The sequence below is a fragment of the Physella acuta genome, unplaced genomic scaffold, assembly GCF_028476545.2.
Source record: "Physella acuta isolate Inbredline_101_S28 unplaced genomic scaffold, ASM2847654v3 ptg001698l, whole genome shotgun sequence".
In the NCBI taxonomy this organism is placed as follows: domain Eukaryota; kingdom Metazoa; phylum Mollusca; class Gastropoda; family Physidae; genus Physella; species Physella acuta.
Genome location: NW_026733211.1, coordinates 346391 through 367151, shown reverse-complemented (window position 1 = coordinate 367151; position 20761 = coordinate 346391). Strand labels below are relative to the sequence as shown.

General features: G+C 35.5%; 1 protein-coding gene and 1 long non-coding RNA gene across 2 annotated transcripts; one reads left to right on the top strand and one right to left on the bottom strand.

Moving 5' to 3' along the window:
* Positions 1-751: 751 nt before the first annotated feature.
* LOC131929958 (uncharacterized) lies at positions 752-3822 on the bottom strand. The gene is made up of 3 exons (XR_009384046.1): positions 3687-3822; positions 1682-1904; positions 752-1448 (listed from the first exon to the last, which is right to left on the bottom strand). It is a non-coding gene; the product is annotated as an uncharacterized LOC131929958 (long non-coding RNA).
* Positions 3823-6449: 2627 nt separating this feature from the next.
* LOC131929961 (serine/threonine-protein kinase greatwall) lies at positions 6450-19244 on the top strand. Its single transcript, XM_059286346.1, has 16 exons — positions 6450-6660; positions 8761-8816; positions 8911-9011; positions 9180-9271; positions 9474-9613; positions 9906-9994; positions 10704-10813; positions 11029-11223; positions 11892-12039; positions 13702-16040; positions 16163-16249; positions 16346-16580; positions 16712-16825; positions 17048-17149; positions 17276-17386; positions 18283-19244. The coding sequence occupies exons 1-16, from the start codon at positions 6613-6615 to the stop codon at positions 18327-18329; spliced, it is 4014 nt and encodes a 1337-aa protein (XP_059142329.1). The 5' UTR covers positions 6450-6612; the 3' UTR covers positions 18330-19244.
* Positions 19245-20761: the final 1517 nt, after the last annotated feature.

Below are 20761 nucleotides of genomic sequence, written 5' to 3'. Positions count from 1 at the left end.
GTATAAATAACATGTTCAAATGCATTTTCTGGGCTATAATTTTGCTTTGATAAAAAATTTAGTTTCCAATCCACCATTGTAAAATTGTATATGCAATCACTCACGGAGGGTCTAGACTAGTGTAGAGTGTTAATGTTAAATCTGCACTTTTTTTTCTTGATCCTTATCGCGCAGCTAAAAGATTGCTACTTTGTAGGCGCTATACGCCTCACCCAGAGTTTCTTCCAGGCATCTCTTCGGGGTGGGGGCAGAGCCCCCTCAAAAGAAAGTCTACCCCCCCCCCCCGTACGAAATGGAAAATTTTAGACACCCCCCCCCCCCCACGAAAATTTCGAGTGACCGAAGAGATGCCTGGAAGAAACTCTTATGAAGAACGTTCATCATCCTTTTCCCTTTGTGCCTTAAGACACATGCTGCCGCCTATATTATATTTAAAAAGTTAAATGTTGAATTCTTTCGCACGCAACAGATGCAACAAATCTGCTTCAGTCTTAGCGCAATTTTCAAAATCGAGCATCGGACGATATTTGACCTACATGTTTATGTAAATTTAAGGTAGGCCTGAATATTAAAAGTAGAATAATCTTTTAAAAATAAGAAGAAAAAAAAATCAACAACGGATTAATATTGCCATTTAAAAATAAGCATATATAAAGGCTATATAACTTTAAAAAAGAAAACAACGTTACAAGATTTCTAAAATGTTTTAATTGTCTCAACAATCATAACATAGTTTCAATTCTTGGACGGATATTTTTGTAGTAATGATAATTTGTATTATTCTTCCTTTGGTCTACTAAGCTCTGATTTTAAAACACAATCATCCTGCATTACCCAAGACGACGCACCTATTTCATACCCCTAATTTATATATCTAATTTCACAAATGCACCACCCCATTTATTTTAGTTATTTTATATTCGCCGTCCTTGTATAAGTATTTTAAAAATTCCAATAATCGAGAACACTTGGCGATTACATTGCTAGAGACAACGTTTATAAGCAATAGAGATTCTTGTAGATAAAGATATGGAAAGCAGGTACATAATAATCTGTGATGCAGATTTTTTATAAAATTGTTTTTCAGGATTTTAAGCTAAACGATATAATAGCACATATGATTTATCAAGTTATATTTATTTTGTTTCTCAAGCTTTAAGTCGTTAGTCACAAAATATAATAAAAATAGTTAATTTGAATGCAATAAAATTCAGCTAAGTGATTGAGTGGGTGGATCCACGCTAGAGGCAAGTGTGTTGTTATAGGCAAGTGGCTGTAAGTTTATGTGGACGTGAGTAGTATAGGGTGTATCATCTGCCGCACCATCGCTGATTTCGCACCAGTCTGTTATTGTTCTCATCAAGCAATTCGTGTGCAACACGTCTAGAAATGTTATCTGGGTTTAGGTGTGGTATTCGATTTTTGTATTGTAAACACGACATGGCTACCTGAAACAAGTTTATATATATATATATATATATATATATATATATATATATATATATATATATATATATATATATATATATATATATATATATATATATATATATATATATATATATATATACATATATATATATGTGTGTGTGTGTGTGTATGTGTGTAAACATATACGTTTTACGTATAGGGACATATATATAATGTTTTTAAGTATGTATATTTATATGTATATTTATACCTGTGCAAATGAAACAAAAGCCAATCCTATAAATATATTGCCAGTATATTGTACAGTAAGAACGTTTTCAATAGCGATGACAACGCCTCCTATGTAATGACCGTGAGATGCATCTGCATCGTCACGTGACTTGGCTGCATACAACACAAACAACGCAAGTGCTACTGCACATCTGATTATCAAATCTCCAACAAATGGATTGCTCAAAACGTCTGAGAGCAGTCTGAGTAGGAGCAGAGAGAAATAAATATCACGTAGAAAATTTATTTTTTAAAGGATAAAAGCTTTTATTACTACTCACAAAACCGAAAAAAAAAACAACAACAACAAAAAAAAAAAACAAATCACAAATGAAAAAAATGGCATGACATCAATACTTGAAAATTACAAAACAATGTTGTTTTTTTCCCACCTGTTCAATAAATAACTAATGTCATTAAGTCACTCCATTTGCACATAAGTGTCAATGCGGTGTATTTACTTACATTACAGTGAAAACGAAATACATCGCTAATTAACTTAAGTTATCTGTAGCAATAAAATTTGCATACGCTCAGAACAACACCAGTGCAAAATCCTCTTAATTTAAGAGTGGGGGGGGGGGGGGGGGGATTAGGAGAGAAATAGCAATCAAAAAATAAACTCACCTCGTATAAATGTTAAAACAAGCAAATTTTAATTTTGAGCTAGAAAGTGATATTGCAATGTTATATTTGAAAAAATATTTTATCCAGGTTTTTGTGATAAATGTCTTGATTTACATGTTCAAAAAATAAGATGTTTCTACGGTCAAAGGGAAACAATCGAGTTTTTATTTTTATATATCTTAGATATAGTTATTCTCCATTAAATTTTTACTCATAAATGAGACAACAGCAGATTTACGGTCAAAGGGGGGTAAACATAAAAATTATTTCACTTCGTAGTTCAGTCGAGGTTATGTCGCTTATATATTTAGTATCTATTTTTTTTTAAAGAAGAATGTTTCATTGAATAAATTAAACAATATTACACATACAAAATACTTAGAGGAAACGAGAAGATTAATCTTAAACCTGCTTTATTTAAAACAAAAATATTTGTCCTATACAATTGACTATATGGTTAACTAAATGACACTTTCGTCATTATTTCTTCGTTGTTTTTTTTTTTTTAATTTTAATATAATTTTTTTATTTTGCAACTGCAGCTAGATTGACACTAAAAAGGATGATATTATTTTCAATAAAAATAAAAATATTTACAAAAAATGTCTCTAAATATTTAAGCTGGATAACCTCGACTGAACTACGAAGTAAAATATTTTCATTCTTACCTCCCTTTGACCGTAAATTTTTGTTCTATTGTTTAAAAATAATATTTAGGCCGAATAAAGATATTACTAGCAATATTTAAATCAATTTTTAAATACTTGAAATTTTAAAAATAGAATAGAATCTCGTAAAAAAAAAAGAGAATGTTGCACCAAATGAACAAAAGCAATGCATGCATGCTAGTGCGGACCATTAGTACATAATAAATTCGTATGCGGTTCTTGAGAAATCAGAAAATAGCTTAAAGTACTACCTGAAATTACTCAAAATTTTACAGAACACTGAGAATTAGATCTTTGAATTATGTGTGAAATTTCGTCTATTTATCAGAAACAGTACTCAAGTAATAGCCTTTTGGGGAAAAAAGCAAAATAAGTTCAATTTCCGCTTACCGGAAATCGCTGAAAAGCTTAAACAGAACTAAAAATCTGATTTTATACTTATATATAAAATTTCATCTACCTGGCTGTAACGGTACTCAAGTTATCATGTTCACAGACACACATAAACACATACACACACACACAGACATACGGACAAGATTGCAAAACTATGTTTTTTCCGACTTGAAAGGTATAAAACGTAGCGATTTGTAAAAATCTCAATTTTTTTTGTTGCACGATTACAATACTTTCTCTATACTCTGTATACGAAAAAGTAAAAAAAAAGGAAAGATACAAGATGAAGCTCACCTAAAACCTACATGAACATACGCATGCAGCTCAATTCTGCTTAGACAACAGCGCCACCTACTCTTGTGTGACCTTCCAGTGTGGTGCAGGTCCATGTTCGCTCACGGAATTACCTGCCGCAAATGTGTGAATGTCGGTCGTGAACCTTTAGATAACTGCCACCCATTGGCCAGGGTTGTAGGTTTGATGTGTCCTTATCGAGACAATCACGGTGATAAACGATTAGACTATCGATCCAGTGAACGGACGGGTTGATTGTAATTGGAAACACAATGGCGGTATTGTAATGATCAGCACTTAAGAGGACATTTGGTTTCAAAAATATCTGACGAAAAAAAGTTGTCACACTTAGAGGCAATGCGTAGACGGGTTTCCTCGTGCGGCGGCGGTGGGGGGGGGGGGGAGGGTTCAGATTTAAATCCTTATATATAGATAAAGGTAGGCCTATATATATTTGTTGGCCTCTAATATATATATATATATATATATATATATATATATATATATATATATATATATATATATATACATGTATATAATATATTCATTATCATTAATCCGTGCATCCGCGTTGATACAAGGTTTGATACCACCCGAAATGTATTTACCTTTACTAGATAAAGTATATAAAACATTTTACCGTTGAGATATTCGTGGCATTTACGAAAACTTACAACCTCCCAATCCTTAATTCACTACACATCCACTACGCATACACTACACATCCTCTACACATCCACTACACATCCACTACACATCCACTACACATCCACTACACATCCACTAAAGATCCACTACACATCCACTACACATCCACTACACATCCACTACACATCCACTACACATCCACTACACATCCACTACACATCCCCTACATACACATCTACTACACATCCACTACACATCCATTTACATCTACTACACATCAACTACACATCCCCTACACATCCACAACACATCTACTACACATCCACTACATATCCACTACACATCCACTACGCATCTCCTACACATCCACTAAACATCCACTACACATCCACTACACATCTACTACACATCCACTACACATCCACTACACATCCACTACACATCCACTACACATCCACTACACATCCACTACACATCCACTACACATCCACTACACATCCACTACACATCCACTACACATCCACTACACATCCCCTACATACACATCTACTACACATCCACTACACATCCATATACATCCACTACACATCAACTACACATCCCCTACACATCCACAACACATCTACTACACATCCACTACATATCCACTACACATCCACTACGCATCTCCTACACATCCACTAAACATCCACTACACATCCACTACACATCTACTACACATCTACTACACATCCACTACACATCCACTACACATGCACTACACATCAACTACACATCCCCTACACATCCACAACACATCTACTGCACATCCACTACATATCAACTACACATCCACTACAGATCCACTACGCATCTCCTACACATCCACTAAACATCCACTACACATCCACTACGCATCCACTAAACATCTACTATACATCCACTACACATCCACTACACATCTACTACACATCCACTACACATCCACTACACATCCACTACACATCCATTACACATCCATTACACATCCACTACACATCCATTACACATCCATTACACATCCACTACACATCCACTACACATCCACACACGCTATTCGCAGTCAGGACTTACGACAAGCTGAGTTGTCTCTGACTTCTCTTAAAGGGGAGGGGTGGGCGAGGGAATGGGGGCAAAGCTTGTCTAGCACCCCCCCCCCTTCAACCCCCCCCCCCCCCCCCCACCCAGAAGGAAATATACATGATATAAAAAAAAATACATACTTCAACCAGTTCATTGGAGGTTTAAGTCCCCCCTCCCCCAAACGTTTCATGTCCCCCCCCCCCTCCCCCCACTCTCTGTAAAAAAAAAAATTATGGCTGAAAGAAACACTGCAGGCATTAAGCCCAGGCAAAGGGCGACATGTGCAAATTATTAGTGGTGAACAATGTCCAACGAACACAGACACATTGGCTAAAAATAGACACATAAATGGGCCTAGGTAATAATATAACACATTGCAGTATTTCTTTCATCATTTCATTGCAGTCAGAGTTTCTTTCAAGAAGCAGTGCCCTAAGCCAAACATGATCTTTTATTAGATATGGTCTGATATTGCTCAGTTGATTAAGTTAGTAGATATTGACTGATAAAACAGTACATTGTTACAAGACTTTTCAACTAATACTTACACTTTACAATAAAGACCTACTCATCGGCCTCGAAAAAGTTACTAACATTACTTTTTAAAAACATGTAAACTTGTGACTTCACACTTTCAGTCTGATCCTTCTCACTCTCGTCACAAAATACAGACCTCCTCCCCCCCCCCCCCCCCCCCCCCCCGCCTACTTTGTAGTGTGAAGTTGTTTATTAACGACCAATAAATTGAATACAAACACAGCCGTTTTTAAATAATTAAAATACATTTATTATTTTTCTTTATTTAAAAAAAAGAAAATATTTTCTAAAATAACTTGAAATTTCAATACGTAGTAATTTCAAACATTAAAGAAACATCTCTCAAGATGAACAGCAAGTGTTTAAAAAAATATTTATTAATTCGTTAGAAAATATTTTTGTTTTGTTTAAAGCGATTAACATTTTTAGATTTTTAAATTCCAAGTTTTAAAAATAGGCTTAAGGCCTAACACGGAAGTTAAGTCAATGGTATATTGGGGCGGTCTTTATGAAATGGCAACCAAGACTAGAATCTAAAACTGCTTGTTTATGCGGGTCGTTAAGAAAATGACAATCAACTGATGATAATCCGAATACTTTCACACCATTTTCGTTCACCAACGATCAATTTTTGTGTAAAATGAACCGCCACAAAGCAATGGAAGTGGACTCATCCAATGTCCTCGAAGTTGGTGCTACTTTTTAATTTATTTTTAATTTTCTAGAATCATTGTCATTCACAGTCATTGCATCGAGTAATCAAAGCATAGACTAGACTGAGATTTCTAGTTCTAATCATATTAGATCTAGTCTAGATCTAATAATATTTAATATGGTAAAACGCCATTTTAGTGTATTTTATTCGCCGCTTCACGTTTACCTCCGGTTGAGCGTATTTTATTGTAAACTAATGTATGTAAACACAACCAAATCCAAAACACACAAAAAAGGTAGAAAAACACTAGGATTACTAGATCTAGTAGGTGATAGATATGGATCTATAATAAGAAAAGGTAAAAAAAACGTTGGATGATTATTATAGATACCGGTGTCTGATAATGGAATATTCTTTTAAAAAGGGGTGTTGGATTGTTAGTAGTATTGTAATCTTGACTAATTTTATGGTTAGAAATTAGGGTTAGGGGTATGGTAGGACCAGGGTTGGGGTTAGGGACAGGGTTAGCATTGACATTAGCCAGCCATGTGTGCATTTAGTTAACTATCAGTAACCTAACACCCCTTTTTTAAAGAAGATTCCATTATCGGACACCAGTGTAAATATTCTCCCAAAACATTTATAATTAGCCTCAGCATTACAGTTTCAATTAAATAGCACAGGATCGTCATTGGGAGAAAAATCCATGCACTACAATATGAACATAGGCCTACATGGTGAAGGGTCCACAGTGAGTTCACATTGACTTTAATTAATAATTATTAGCATAGATAGGTCATAGCTTAAGGTCATTGTGAGTTCATATATGTTTATTTATAGTATCACGAGTGCGAGATATTTTTAACAATACAAACTTAACCGACTTGCGTTTATGAGTTTCTCCTTAAATGACATGAACCTATTTTCAAGAGAGAAAAAAAGCTAAATCTAGTGCACATTCAATATTCCAAATTTGGATTTTTCTCAAGATTTGATAAAAAATATTAGCCTAACAAAAATAAAAACAAAAGTTCATAAATAAATAGGCCTAGTGTTTTGCTAACGTTTTTGTGTGTTTTGGTTGTGTTGATAATTAAATACGCTCAACTGGAGGTGAACGTGAAGCGGGGAATAAAATAGGCCCTAAAATATTATAAAATATGATTAAAGTGTGATTCGATTATTATAATAACTTTAAAACGTGATTTTAAGAACGTTATTGTGTTTTCAATAGGCCCTACTATTTATTTTTTGAGTAGGCCTATGACTTTTTAATACTTTTTATGAGTCGATGATGAGTCTATATCTGCGAGTCTATGCGTATGACTTATGAGACCTATCCTCCTCCTATTAACTTTTTCATTGGTTTGTACCTATTCCTAGTTCCCTACACAACATCACAAATAATTAATAAATAACCTTCAAACTCTGTTTACATGATCTACAAATAGTTTGAAGTCTGTAGGCTTGTACATTGCACAGAACATTAGCTTTTTCAATAGTTATTGTGATAGCCTTGGGCCTCATGATGTTCATTTTAAAAGCTTTGGTTCTATTCTCTTTCGCTATCGAGTTTTTATTTTGCTTTTTTTTCTTGTTTGCTTACTAAAGACTTTTGAGACCTTTTAAGGATTTGGGTAAGGAATCAGAGTTAGGGCACATACAGCAAGGCCTATCAATAAATTGGAAATAAATTGTGAAAAAGATATTTGTTCCTTATGATTAGACAGTGTACAAATAGTTTTAAGAAAGTTATTTGTAGTGAACTATGAATAGCTGTAGCCTTAAGCCTAATAAAAATTAAATTGGTAGGCCCTAAATAAGAGTTAAAAACCTAATTACACTAAACTTCCAAATTCTATAACTTTATCTATTTTACTAACTAAGCCTAAGTAAAGGAAAACTTACTATTCCTTACTAATCAACATTAGGGAAAAAGCCAAAGCAACTTGTTTTTAAATTTGGTTAGATCTACTATATTCTAAAATGAATATGTTTAGGCCCTAATTGTATAAATCAATGGTAACCACTGATGAACTAAATTAAAGTAAGTAGGGGTAATTAGGGTTCTAATTATGTTAGAGATTATTTCTTAATCACCTAATTATTTTTTTTTTTGTTTTACATTTTCAGCTCCCCAAAGCTGAAGACTTTATTCTGCTCAAACCTATTAGCAAAGGAGCCTTTGGGTTAGTCGTTTGAATTTTTAAAAAAAGTTACAATTGACTTTTAATTTATCTACATTCAACATTTTACAGCATTTATAAATTTATATTTTACTAGCAAGGTATGGTTGGGCCACAAGAAAACCAACCCTGACAAAATGTATGCTATCAAAGTGATGAAGAAACAAGATCTTATCAATAAAAATCTCATTGAACAAGGTTAGTTCAGTTTTTCTTTAAATGTAATTTAAGCAGGAAATCATTTTTCTTTGATATATTTTTATTAAAGTTTAAAGTTACGCAAAAATATATTTCACTAAATATTTTTTCTGTCTTCTGCCAGTATATTCCACCCATCTACAAGTGTTATTTTTCTATTTGTTTTAGTAACAGCTGAAAGAGATGCCCAAGCCAGGTCCAGAAGCCCGTTTGTAGTTCAACTTTTCTATTCTATTCAGTCTCGTCAAAACATCTTCTTGGTAAAAGTTTTGTATTTTACTCATTTTTAGAGGTTTATGTAAATTGTAAAAATATATTTATTCTTATAAATAACAACATGAAATATTAGTAAATACTGAAAATGTAATATTTCTGTTTACATGAAATAAATATAAACATATTTTTATGTACTTCAAATGATCATGGTTTTACTGGTGTAATTCAAACTTGATGATGAACCAGATAATGGAGTACATGATAGGGGGAGATGTCAAGTCCTTGTTGATCATGTACGGCTACTTCAGTGAGGAGATGGCGTGTATGTATGCTGCTGAAGTGGCCCTAGCGCTGGAGTACTTACATAAACGAGGCATAGTACACAGGTAATTTATGTTCTCTTTAGAACTATTTTCTATCTTTCATTTTGCAGATGGAAACCTGGTTCAGAAGTAGAAGAATGGTGGTAAGTCATGGATAATGGGAGTGTAAATTGAAACTTGTAGGAAGTAGTTAATGGGTTGAGAAAAAGATTTTGGGGCAACATTTCAAACTTGTAGTGAAGTTTAGAAAAAGATTATACTTGAAAGGATTAAGTTTACCATGAATGATTTCGTAACCCTCGGCATACAGATAGTCTCATGAGTTCTGTCCTTGCTTGTTCTATTTTCTCTCCAGAGACCTGAAGCCAGATAACATGTTGATATCAGAGGCTGGCCATATAAAGCTAACAGATTTTGGGCTGTCCAAAGTATCACGAGACTATCGTAAGCATTGAACCTGTTCACTTTTCTTCCTTCCTTTTGTGTTATTTGCTTTAAATTCAAATAAAACTTGCTTGTTTGAAGTGATCTTTTGGTTAGATAAATCTTGTATGTTCTCTTATTGTTAAAGCTGATCTTGTTTATTAGAACTTTTTCTGTAGTTTTCATATCTTTAATTTTGAATGACAATTATTATCATATTGTAAATTGCTGGGTATGGATGAACATGCTGCATGCATAAGCAGTTATTTTTTAAAGTAATTCTCATGCAGGTTAAAAATGTGTAAAGTGAACAAATACTAACGTTATTTAATCATTCCTATTCTGAAAAAAATCATTTAATTTTTTCTTGATAATGTAAATTAAAGCAATTTACTACTTCAGTCCACAATTGAAATGGTAATTTGTAACAGCTATATACAATTTATGCCTAGCTTATACTTTGTACAATATTACTTTAATGAAACACATGGTTGCATACTATCAACTTAACTAATCCACACATACTGTACACACTTATCAATTTGATGATCTGTTATTTGGAGAAAGAAAAAATCTTGGGGATTATAGCTGTGTGCATAAAAACTAATCAAAATTTCATCTTTTTGTTTTTTGGGCTCGCTGAAGAATAAAATGATTAGCTCTGCTTAATCTGGTGGGTTGGCTTAAAATATATAAAGAATGCACGTTAATATGTTTATTTATTGTTTAGGCTGTAGCCCACAGTCTGGAAGTTTCACTCCGTACGCACATCACATGCCACATAATTATGACCTGAGAACACCGGGCCAGATTCTCAGCCTAAAATCATCTCTGGAATTTGTAAGTAACAGTTCTGGTTTATTTTAAACCTGACATTTTTGTTTGCAATCTTTGTTTTCATATCTAAATGGGCTGCTTTTTCTAGGCTAGAGTAAAAAAAGGGTATCATGGTTATGGGAGATTAAATATTTAAAAAAAATTATTTTAATTTAATTTTTGTGCTGACCGTGCTGTTATTTTCAGCATTACATTCTTATTTATCTACTCACCTACAGACTGTCCACAAGTCCCAGCGCAAGTTCTCCCAAGAGAGGGATAAGCCAGACTCTGAGGTTCTCAAGTCCTCCATGACCCCAGCTCCTGGTCGCAGCCCCCTACCCCCTGAACCACGTACACCCCAGGAGAAAGGCCACAGACAGTCAATTATCAGACGTATGCTCACTCCTGCTGGGCTAAAACCATCTCAGCAGGTTTGTAGAGAATTCATCAGTTTACATTATTTCAGCCCCAGAGATATTGGTTTACTATTACACTAGTAGTCAAATGTGTTTCAATGTACTCTATTCTAAACACTATGATCCATCTTGTTTTTAATGTCTAGTATCTTTATTTTGAATTTATGTTTTATTTGATCAGCTTTCTAAGTCAAGTAGATTTTATCAAACTCTGTTGTCAAAACTTTGGTGAATTTTTTAAGAATGTCATAATATTGGAATCTTCTTTAAAATGGAATCTTTCTGTAATACACTATAAACAAATGACCTGCTTCTATCACTAACAGTCTCTAATTCAAGTCCTACCGCAAGCCTTCTCTAATTCAAGTCCTAGCATCTCCTGACTAATTTCTGGCCCTAACACTTAATCTGATTTTACAGCAATATCAACAACCTTACAAGTATTTTTGTTCCATATTCAGACTGCTTATCAGAGGCATAGTCCCAAAACTTTTTTCAGTGGTGGATATTTTGTTGTCTTTATTTACAAAAGCTGTTACAGTGCAAGTTTATCCCCCATTCTTTTCTCTTTCTCACTCTCAATTGGAATTTGCTATCCCATTTGACCTTCTTCATTAACCAAAGCTATTGATCATACTGGTGTGTACCACAGAGCTGATATAAACCTATGTGATCCATAACAGGTGAGCAAGCTGTACAGCAGCTATGGGTCCACACCTCCAGTCCAGAGTTTGACCCCCACCCTACAGGATTCTCTCACCTGGAGGACATCGTCTGCCAGTGAGTCCCACTCCAGACAGGCCTGTAGCTTGTTGCAGCAGTCGATGTCAAGTAGGTCACAGTGGTGATAGACATGGGTAGATGGAGGGGTTGTCTAGCTCGGTCTATGTCAAGTAGGTCACAGTGGTGATAGACATGGGTAGATGGAGGGGTTGTCTAGCTCGGTCTATGTCAAGTAGGTCACAGTGGTGATAGACATGGGTAGATGGAGGGGTTGTCTAGCTCGGTCTATGTCAAGTAGGTCACAGTGGTGATAGACATGGGTAGATGGAGGGGTTGTCTAGCTCGGTCTATGTCAAGTAGGTCACAGTGGTGATAGACATGGGTAGATGGAGGGGTTGTCTAGCTCGGTCTATGTCAAGTAGGTCATGGTGGTGATAGACATGGGTGGATGTAGGGGGTGTCTAGGTCGTCTATGTCAAGTAGGTCATGGTGGTGATAGACATGGGTGGATGGAGGGGTTGTCTAGCTCGGTCTATGTCAAGTAGGTCACGGTGGTGATAGGCATGGGTAGATGGAGGGGTTGTCTAGGTCGGTCTATGTCAAGTAGGTCATGGTGGTGATAGACATGGGTGGATGTAGGGGGTGTCTAGGTCGTCTATGTCAAGTAGGTCATGGTGGTGATAGACATGGGTGGATGTAGGGGGTGTCTAGGTCATCTATGTCAAGTAGGTCATGGTGGTGATAGACATGGGTGGATGTAGGGGGTGTCTAGGTCGTCTATGTCAAGTAGGTCATGGTGGTGATAGACATATGTAGATGGAGGGGTTGTCTAGCTCGGTCTATGTCAAGTAGGTCATGGTGGTGATAGACATGGGTAGATGGAGGGGTTGTCTAGCTCGGTCTATGTCAAGTAGGTCATGGTGGTGATAGACATGGGTGGATGTAGGGGTGCAGTGGTGTTTAGCACGGTCTGTCTAGTAGGTCCCAGTGATGATAGATATGGGTAGATGTAGGGGGTGTCTAGCTCAGTCTATGTCAAGTAGGTCACGGCATTGATAGGCATTGGTAGATGGGGGGGGGGTGTTTAGCCCAATTAAACATTTTGTAAATAATTGGAATTGATTTATTGATTCTTTATTGAGAGTTTAAAAGCTATTGACCTTGTAATTAATATTCTCATACTTCGGCCCTTGAAAAGCTCAGAATAAATTAGAGTTGTGTATGTTCTGGGTTGTTATTAAAAATATTTGCTGCTCTTACTACCTTAATTCGACCCTAACAGTGATGCATGCAGATACAGCTGTATTGGCTTGCCACTGTTTAAATGTGTACCTATAAGCTTCTATAAGTGGTCAGTTTTGTAATACAATGCAGGGATTTTAGGAAAAATATATTATCATTCCCATAAGCAGTGTAATATGAATTCTCCATGTCATCATTAATGGTCAGGAATGTAACCCACCCAGCTTTAAGGGGTTTTAATTTTAGTTTAGGAGTAAAGGTGGCTGGTTAAACTGAGCTTAATCCTCTATAGTCACCATAAGATAAGAAACAAACGGCATGGTTCTGCCTACATCTTTAACAGTTACTTCAGTGAATGTCACTTGCCTGAAATCTTAATCAGTTCCAAAGTCCTTAAGTTTAAAAGCTGTATTTATTAGTCCAATAATCTATTATTGTTTAAAATAAATAGCATAAAACATGCAAGTTTAAAGTTTATGTTTTGACAGGAAATGTTAATAACATAAAGTTTGTATAATATACTTTCAGGTAAAAAAGATTCAGAAATGTTTGTTACACCAGAACACGAGGAAAACATTTCTTCCAACATGGATGTCTCTATGAACAACAGTAGCTGTGAGAACCCTGATCAGTCACACGGGCAGCAAGCAGGGGACAGCATTGGCAGCGCATCAGATATCAGACAGGGCTTAAGTGCTCAGTTCTCCGACACACAGAAACCCATGAGCTGTGATAGTCACGTGATGCCGTTGTTTCAGGTAGAAAGAGAGGAGGATGACACACCCATGCTGCATCGCACCCATGGCTCAGTGTGGAAAAGTTTTGCGGCTAAAAGTCTGCGCTCCATGAGGGACGGTTCCTATGCTGATTCTTCTCATTTAGGTAGCTTTACTTCATCGGTTAAAAATGCGCCCCACTGCAGTTTTCAAACATCAGCGCAAGAAAATGATTTAAATGTTGCCAATCGTTCAACCATAACCAGCATTGTTTCAAGCTTCTCAAATAAAAAGAACCTTAACTCCAGGTTTGAAACACCACAACATTTGAAAACTGGGGATAAGGGTTTTTTCCAGCAAATGTCAAAAAGTCAGAACAGAGAAAATATTCCACCTTCTCTAAGCAGGAAGTTTGCTGAATCTTTACCAGTGGAACCTAACTTTTCTGCTACTTCTTTTGAAATGGAGAGAGGCGTGACAAGTTGTTTAGAGGATTCTTTAAGCGGAATCCATGGCTATGGGAAATCACGACTTTTCTCCATCGCAGCATCAACAGATCTAGAAATCTCTAGCGATTTCTCTGCCCACCTTCACCAGCATGACCCGATTCTAAACAGCACCCGTCTTTCCCTGGACTTCGGAACATCTCACATAAGTCCCTGTCTGGTGCCGGAGCTCAAGGATTTAAGTCAGCTGCCACTCATCAACCCTTTGAAACCCATCACCACCAACTCTATGCCCAGCTTCAATGTTGTACCCAGTAAGAAAAATGAAAAGCTGATTGAGAAACTCCAGGACAACGCTCCTGGCAGTGCCCCGAATGTTAGAAGAAAACTGAGCAGGCCTGGTTTGAGAAGGGTTCTATCAGATACATTTGACAAATGTGTGGAACTCAAGAATGCAAAGGCGAACAAGAATCTTCTCAGTCAGAAAAGTAAATCATACGAATACCACAAAGCCAGCGATAATGACAACTCGTTCACTCGCAAAAGATCGTTCGATGTTGCTTTGTGTGAAAAAATGGCAGCAGATATTCTGGCTGTGGCCCCTGTGAACCCTCCCCATACTGGGATGTCACCTGATCTGAGTAAACTTTGGCTCGATGAGAACGAGCGACCACACAAACAATCAAAAACAGACCGGGAACTGTATTCCTACAATTTGTTTGGCTCTAAGAGCTTAGACAACAACCTGGTTCATGGTGCTAAGGTAGAAGAAAGTAAGAAAAGTTGCTTTAGTGAATTGAGCAGCCGGAATAAGATCCCCCTTCACCCAAAGGTGGCGCTCCTGAGACAGAAGTCACAACCAGGGCACAGTGGTCTGACCACAGAAATAAACTCTTTAGCTATCAGAGACATTGTCGCCGGGCTACAGAGCCAAGAGATGAAGTCCTCTCAGACTGGGGGTCTTGTCCGCAGCGAGATCAGACGAATAAGTGAAGAAAAACCATTTTGTGATAACGATATAAAACAAAGCGAGGGCGCTCTACATCGAGTTACAGCCCTTGATAATTTAGCCGTTGAAAACAATAGTTCCGGGTACTGCTCATCTGCTGAGGCTTGTGATTCTCTCCCGACTCACCAGGATTTTAACCTCGATGCTCGGAAAGTTGAATTTTTTATTTCAACCCCGTCCCCCATGCATTCATCCCCAACACCTGGGAGTGGCGACCTGAAGCCGTTGATAATCAAGAAAGGTATTTCTACCCTAGACACATCCATTGGAACTGACGTCAGTGCTTTGAACTCCACCATAGAATTTGAAAATGGTGGATCAGGCAATGAAGAAAAAGACAGCCCCATGTCTTGTGCTAAGCGTTGCCGGTCCAGATCCAGGAGCTCGTCCTTGTCATCCCTCTCAGATATTGGTGGCCCTGACCCGGTCAATCCAGCTGATGTTCAGTTTTCATACCTTGCCTTGGCTCTCCCTTCTCCCCCGCTCACTCAAACCTCTGTCAGTCCCAAACCTGGCTTTTCACCAGATCACCAATTACTGAAGAGTTCCTTCAAGGGAGATAACACATCAGAGCAGGCCATTAGCAAACAAAAGCTCTCTTTTCCTGTTGCGTTGCCTAGTATAGCTGAAAGCCTTGTGATGCAGGAAGAGGAAGAAGACACAACATTTGTCAGGCCTATGAGTGTAGGAAACGAGGCTAGTATGACCTATTTAAGATAAATTACAAGATATATATTTAATGCACTATTTTACTGCTATATATTTTGAATGTTTTTATTCAATTGAAGATGAATGCCGTATACTATATTTTTTTTTAGCAAAGGCAGTTATCTAACCCTGAGAAAGCTCCAAATAGTGGTGAAAAGAAAAGGTTGATTTCACCTTTTAAAGAACTAAAAAACATGGTATGGATATGTTTTTATTAAAATATATTTAATAAGTAAATTTTAATACTGTTTTTACATAAGCTAAACCGAAATGTTGGTGTTTATTATGAGCAGGTTGGTGTTGGTCAGACACCAAAGCCAGGTTTTAAAGAATCCTTTTTCCGAACGCCCCTCAAGACACCTGGTACTAAGCTTCAAACTCCAATGCAGACACCTGGAGGCAGACTCCTGACACCACTTAGAACACCTAAAAGTGTGCGCAGAGGACCTGAGGTACAGGAAGATGATGGAAGAATTCTGGGAACCCCAGACTACCTCGCCCCGGAGATTTTATTACAACGGCCTCATGGTGAGAATTCCTATCATGTCTCCTTTCATTAAAATGTTTTTTCTTCACAAAGTCAACCAGAATGACATTTTTAAAATTTTGTCCTAAAATCAAGACTTATTACATATTAAAAAATTGAAATCTATTTTTAGGATTTGCTGTAGATTGGTGGGCGTTGGGTGTGTGTTTGTATGAATTCCTGACTGGACTTCCACCATTCAATGACCAGACATCTGAGGCTGTCTTTGAAAACATTTTGAACAGAAGTATCTTATTTTAATTAACCATTTACGTCACTATTATATACTTCACAGTTTAACTTGCATGATTTTCAAATTGAATGGGGTGTAGTATAACATATTTCCGCTTTGTTAAAAAAGCCCTTTTTCACCCCTATAAACATAATTTTTAAAAAAATTAGTGGTTTTTTTTTTTATATATCAGCTTTTTACTTTGCAATAGTTTTGACATAGAGTTTATTTTCCTAGATATAACATGGCCTGTAGGAGAAGAAGCCTTGAGTGAAGAGGCAAAAATGGCTGTTGATAAGCTACTTACAGTAGAAGTTGACAAAAGACCAGCTGCTAAAGGTACGCATGTTCATGTAGACTTTTGGTTAGTACACTTTGTAATGATATATATTAAAATAGTTAGGTTCAGCCCACCTATGTTAGGTTTCAGTGAATGCAACCTTGTTTTTACCTTTATGTTCCTAGAGGTGAAGCTGTTACCTTTCTTCTCTTCGGTTGACTGGAATAACATATTAAACATTGAACCACCATTTGTGCCACAGCCAGATGACAATACTGACACCACATATTTTGAACGTAAGTTTGCCCTAATTTAAAAAAAAATAATTCTAAATAGCTAAAAAAACAGGTAAAACATTTTCACATATTATGTTTAGTTTTAGCGTTTTGTTTAATTGATGTTCACTTTTTTACTTTCTCGTATATATGAGATTTTATTCTATTTTAAAAAAATTAAGTATTTAAAATGGATTAAACATCATGTCTATATACCGAGTTCCCATCCCCTGTTGTTTTATACAAGAATATTTGAGAAAGTTTAGGGGAGATCACTCCTGGTCTATTTAAATTTTAAAATGATTTATAATTGCCAATTTTAAAACTTTGGGGACAAAATTTTTTGGCTGCAATTTAACATTAACAAAATTAAGTAATACAGAGATGAAAGTTATTAACAAGACATTCATAGTGAGGAATTATCGACTGTTTATTAAATGTAAACACTAAAAATATACACTAAAAATATTTGACTCAATTTTTAAGCTTTGAAGAAGGGTGTGACAGAAAGGGGTGAAGGTTACTGGTTGCTAATAAAACAAATTACCCAGCTAATGTCAAAGCTAACCCTATACCTATCCCAAGTTATTTATAACAGCCCTCACCCTAATTTCTGACTCTTAACACTAAACCCGATATTACAATACAACTATCTACCTATATTCCAAAGAGTCTTTTGTCATATTATGGTTGCACTAATGCTCCAGTTTAGGATGCTAAAAATTTATCATTAAAACATTTTTTGTTCATGCAAAATATCTTAATAAATACACTGTACTGTTCCAAAAAAAATTACTGTTTTTATTTTTTTTGAGGTATATTAAACCCATTATTCTGTTATAAAATGTGATATTATTACATAAGTATTATTAAAGCATTGTTCCATAAATTGATATACATTTTCCTTACTGTTCCAGCTAAAAACTCTGTGAGAGGTGTTGTCCTGTCAGCAGTAGACCTATAATGTGTAGCTTCTCCATTTTGCTACCCCATACATCTAGGATTTAGTCTCGTGTTAGCTGCTCAAGATTTATAATTATTAGTTGTACGAGGGAGGTACCAGTTCACTCCCAGCTAGAAAAATAGTTGGTCTTTTTTTTTTATTTCTGGTCACAAATATTTTAATGTAACATTTATCACTAACTTACAATGCAGCTAAAAATGTCTTTCTTAAATCAGATATATAATAACAATTACTTAGTGCTGAACATTTTTGTGATTATAACTTTATTTTTGTATACTCTAATGTGCATAATAATGTAAAATAGCATTTTGTACTTATTTTTAAGGCAAGTTTTAGTTGTTTTTCCGTGTGTGTTCAAAATGGTAGATTACAATAAAGCAAACCTTGTGATCTAATGGTAAGAAATTAACTTTAGGTTGTACATTGTGTGTGCACAATTATTTCTGTCAGTACAATCAACCAATAACTTAAATTAAACCTGTTGTTTGATGTAAATTGATTTTTATATTACTTGATGTTAAGTGGTTTAAGCTGTTGAAAATGTTTAAAAGATTTCAGTTAAAAACAATATTTATTAAAACATTCTTGATAAGTTTACACGTAACTTTTCATAATTCAAAAGGCAGATATTTTTTACAATGTTTTATTTTTATATGTTTGATATTTTTTATACGATTTTAAAATAAATTTTTGATTTTTCTAAGAATTATAAAAATATGAATCAATGATCAACTCAAATTGGTGTGATCCTTGTGGAAGGATATTGTGGTAATTTTCATACATATTCTCATGATCAAATTTCCAAACAACTTGATCTGCAGTAATCTATATATATTTAAAGGCAATGCAACACTTATCAGGGAGGATGTTTTTTTTTTGTACATACTGTTTTTATGAGTTGAGTATTTTAAAACTACGAACAATAAATTAATATTTATTCATGTATAAATGAGCTTTTTGTTTTTTGTTAAAAATTGTATTGTGTTAAAAAAAGTTGCTGAATTTGCCAAAATTAAATGAACCTGCATTACACATGTTTATTATTCTTGGAAGAAAGACATTCCCATCTCCCTATGTGAGTTTCACCCCAAATCCAGGATAGAGTATAACGGTGATGTTGATTACACACCAGTAAGGCTAGAGATAGGACATTTTCTATAAGGAATTAGCCTGTTTTATTGGTTTCCCTTTTTTTTTTGCCCATTTTTACATTCTTGTATACTAAGTATAGTGGAAGTATTGTAATAAAAAAAAAAATTGAGATTTTACAGAAGTTTAAGTAATTAAAAATCATGTCTCTATCCCACTTTGACATCCCCGGTAGTGTTATATAAGAATATTTAGAAAGTTTAGAGGAGATCACTCATGGGGTATTAGTCATTGTGATGGTTAAGTGTGAAAAAAACTTATTTTATACTCTGCACATTTTAGTAATTCTATGGAATGTTTCTCAGTGTTGCCAGTAATATGTGTAAATAGTAGTATTAGAAGTTATTCCCAAAAATGGGGGGGGGGGGGGAGTAATCAACACTAGGGTTAACACAAAGGGAAAAAGACAGGTAATGTCCTGAGAGTTTTCATGTTCAGTACAGGTTACACAATTTTAACAATTAATTAGCTTAGAACTGACAGGGTTGTTATTTAAGTGGTAGCTGCATCTGTCGTGTTCCTGGAAGGGTATCAACTGCCTAGTACACAACTAGATCAGCTGGCTCTTACACTTCTAGATCAGCTGTCTTGTACACAACTAGATCAGCTGGCTTGTACACAACTAGATCACTATCTTGTACACAACTAGATCAGCTGGGTTGTACACAACTAGATCAGCTGGCTTGTACACAACTAGACCAGCTGGTTTGTACACAACTAGATCAGCTGGTTTGTACACAACTAGATTTAAAAAGTTGAGTTGTATAACCTGCATGGTTCCACCAACAAAGGAAAGTGACTTGATTTAACGGTCACAGAAAGTGTAATCCATTAGGTAAAGTGTAATCCATAAGGTAAAGTGTAATCCATTAGGTAAAGTGTAATCCATAAGGTATGCGCATAAAAATTTACATGTAACACTTAATTGCGTTTGAGTAAATCACTTGCAACATTTCAATGAAGAAGAAGTAAGGCAGGTATAGGGCTGAACACAAAATCCTTTTATATCCAGAGTTTAAAGAAACAGGCAAAAAATTAATGGAAAAGTTCTTGAACCAAAAAATATGATCTACATGAATGAAGAGTTTGTTTCTTTGTTATAAATTCCAAACTTCAAACCACTCTTGAGTTTTGCTTACATAAGGCAAAACTGACAAAAAAAAAAACAAAGCATGTTTTTGGAGACAGAATTTATTTATTAATTTAAAAAAAAATGTTCACTTTGGAAGACATGGCAGAAAAGGACACAGAATAATGTCTCAACCAAAGCTAACACACTGCTA

What these genes read in the sequence shown, in the direction of transcription:
- LOC131929961 (XM_059286346.1), top strand. Translation starts at nt 6,613, where the DNA reads ATGAACCGCCACAAAGCAATGGAAGTGGACTCATCCAATGTCCTCGAA. An exon ending in TAAAAATCTCATTGAACAAG is followed by an intron (nt 9,012 to 9,179) that starts GTTAGTTCAGTT and finishes TATTTGTTTTAG; the next exon opens with TAACAGCTGAAAGAGATGCC. An exon ending in TGACACCACATATTTTGAAC is followed by an intron (nt 17,387 to 18,282) that starts GTAAGTTTGCCC and finishes TTACTGTTCCAG; the next exon opens with CTAAAAACTCTGTGAGAGGT.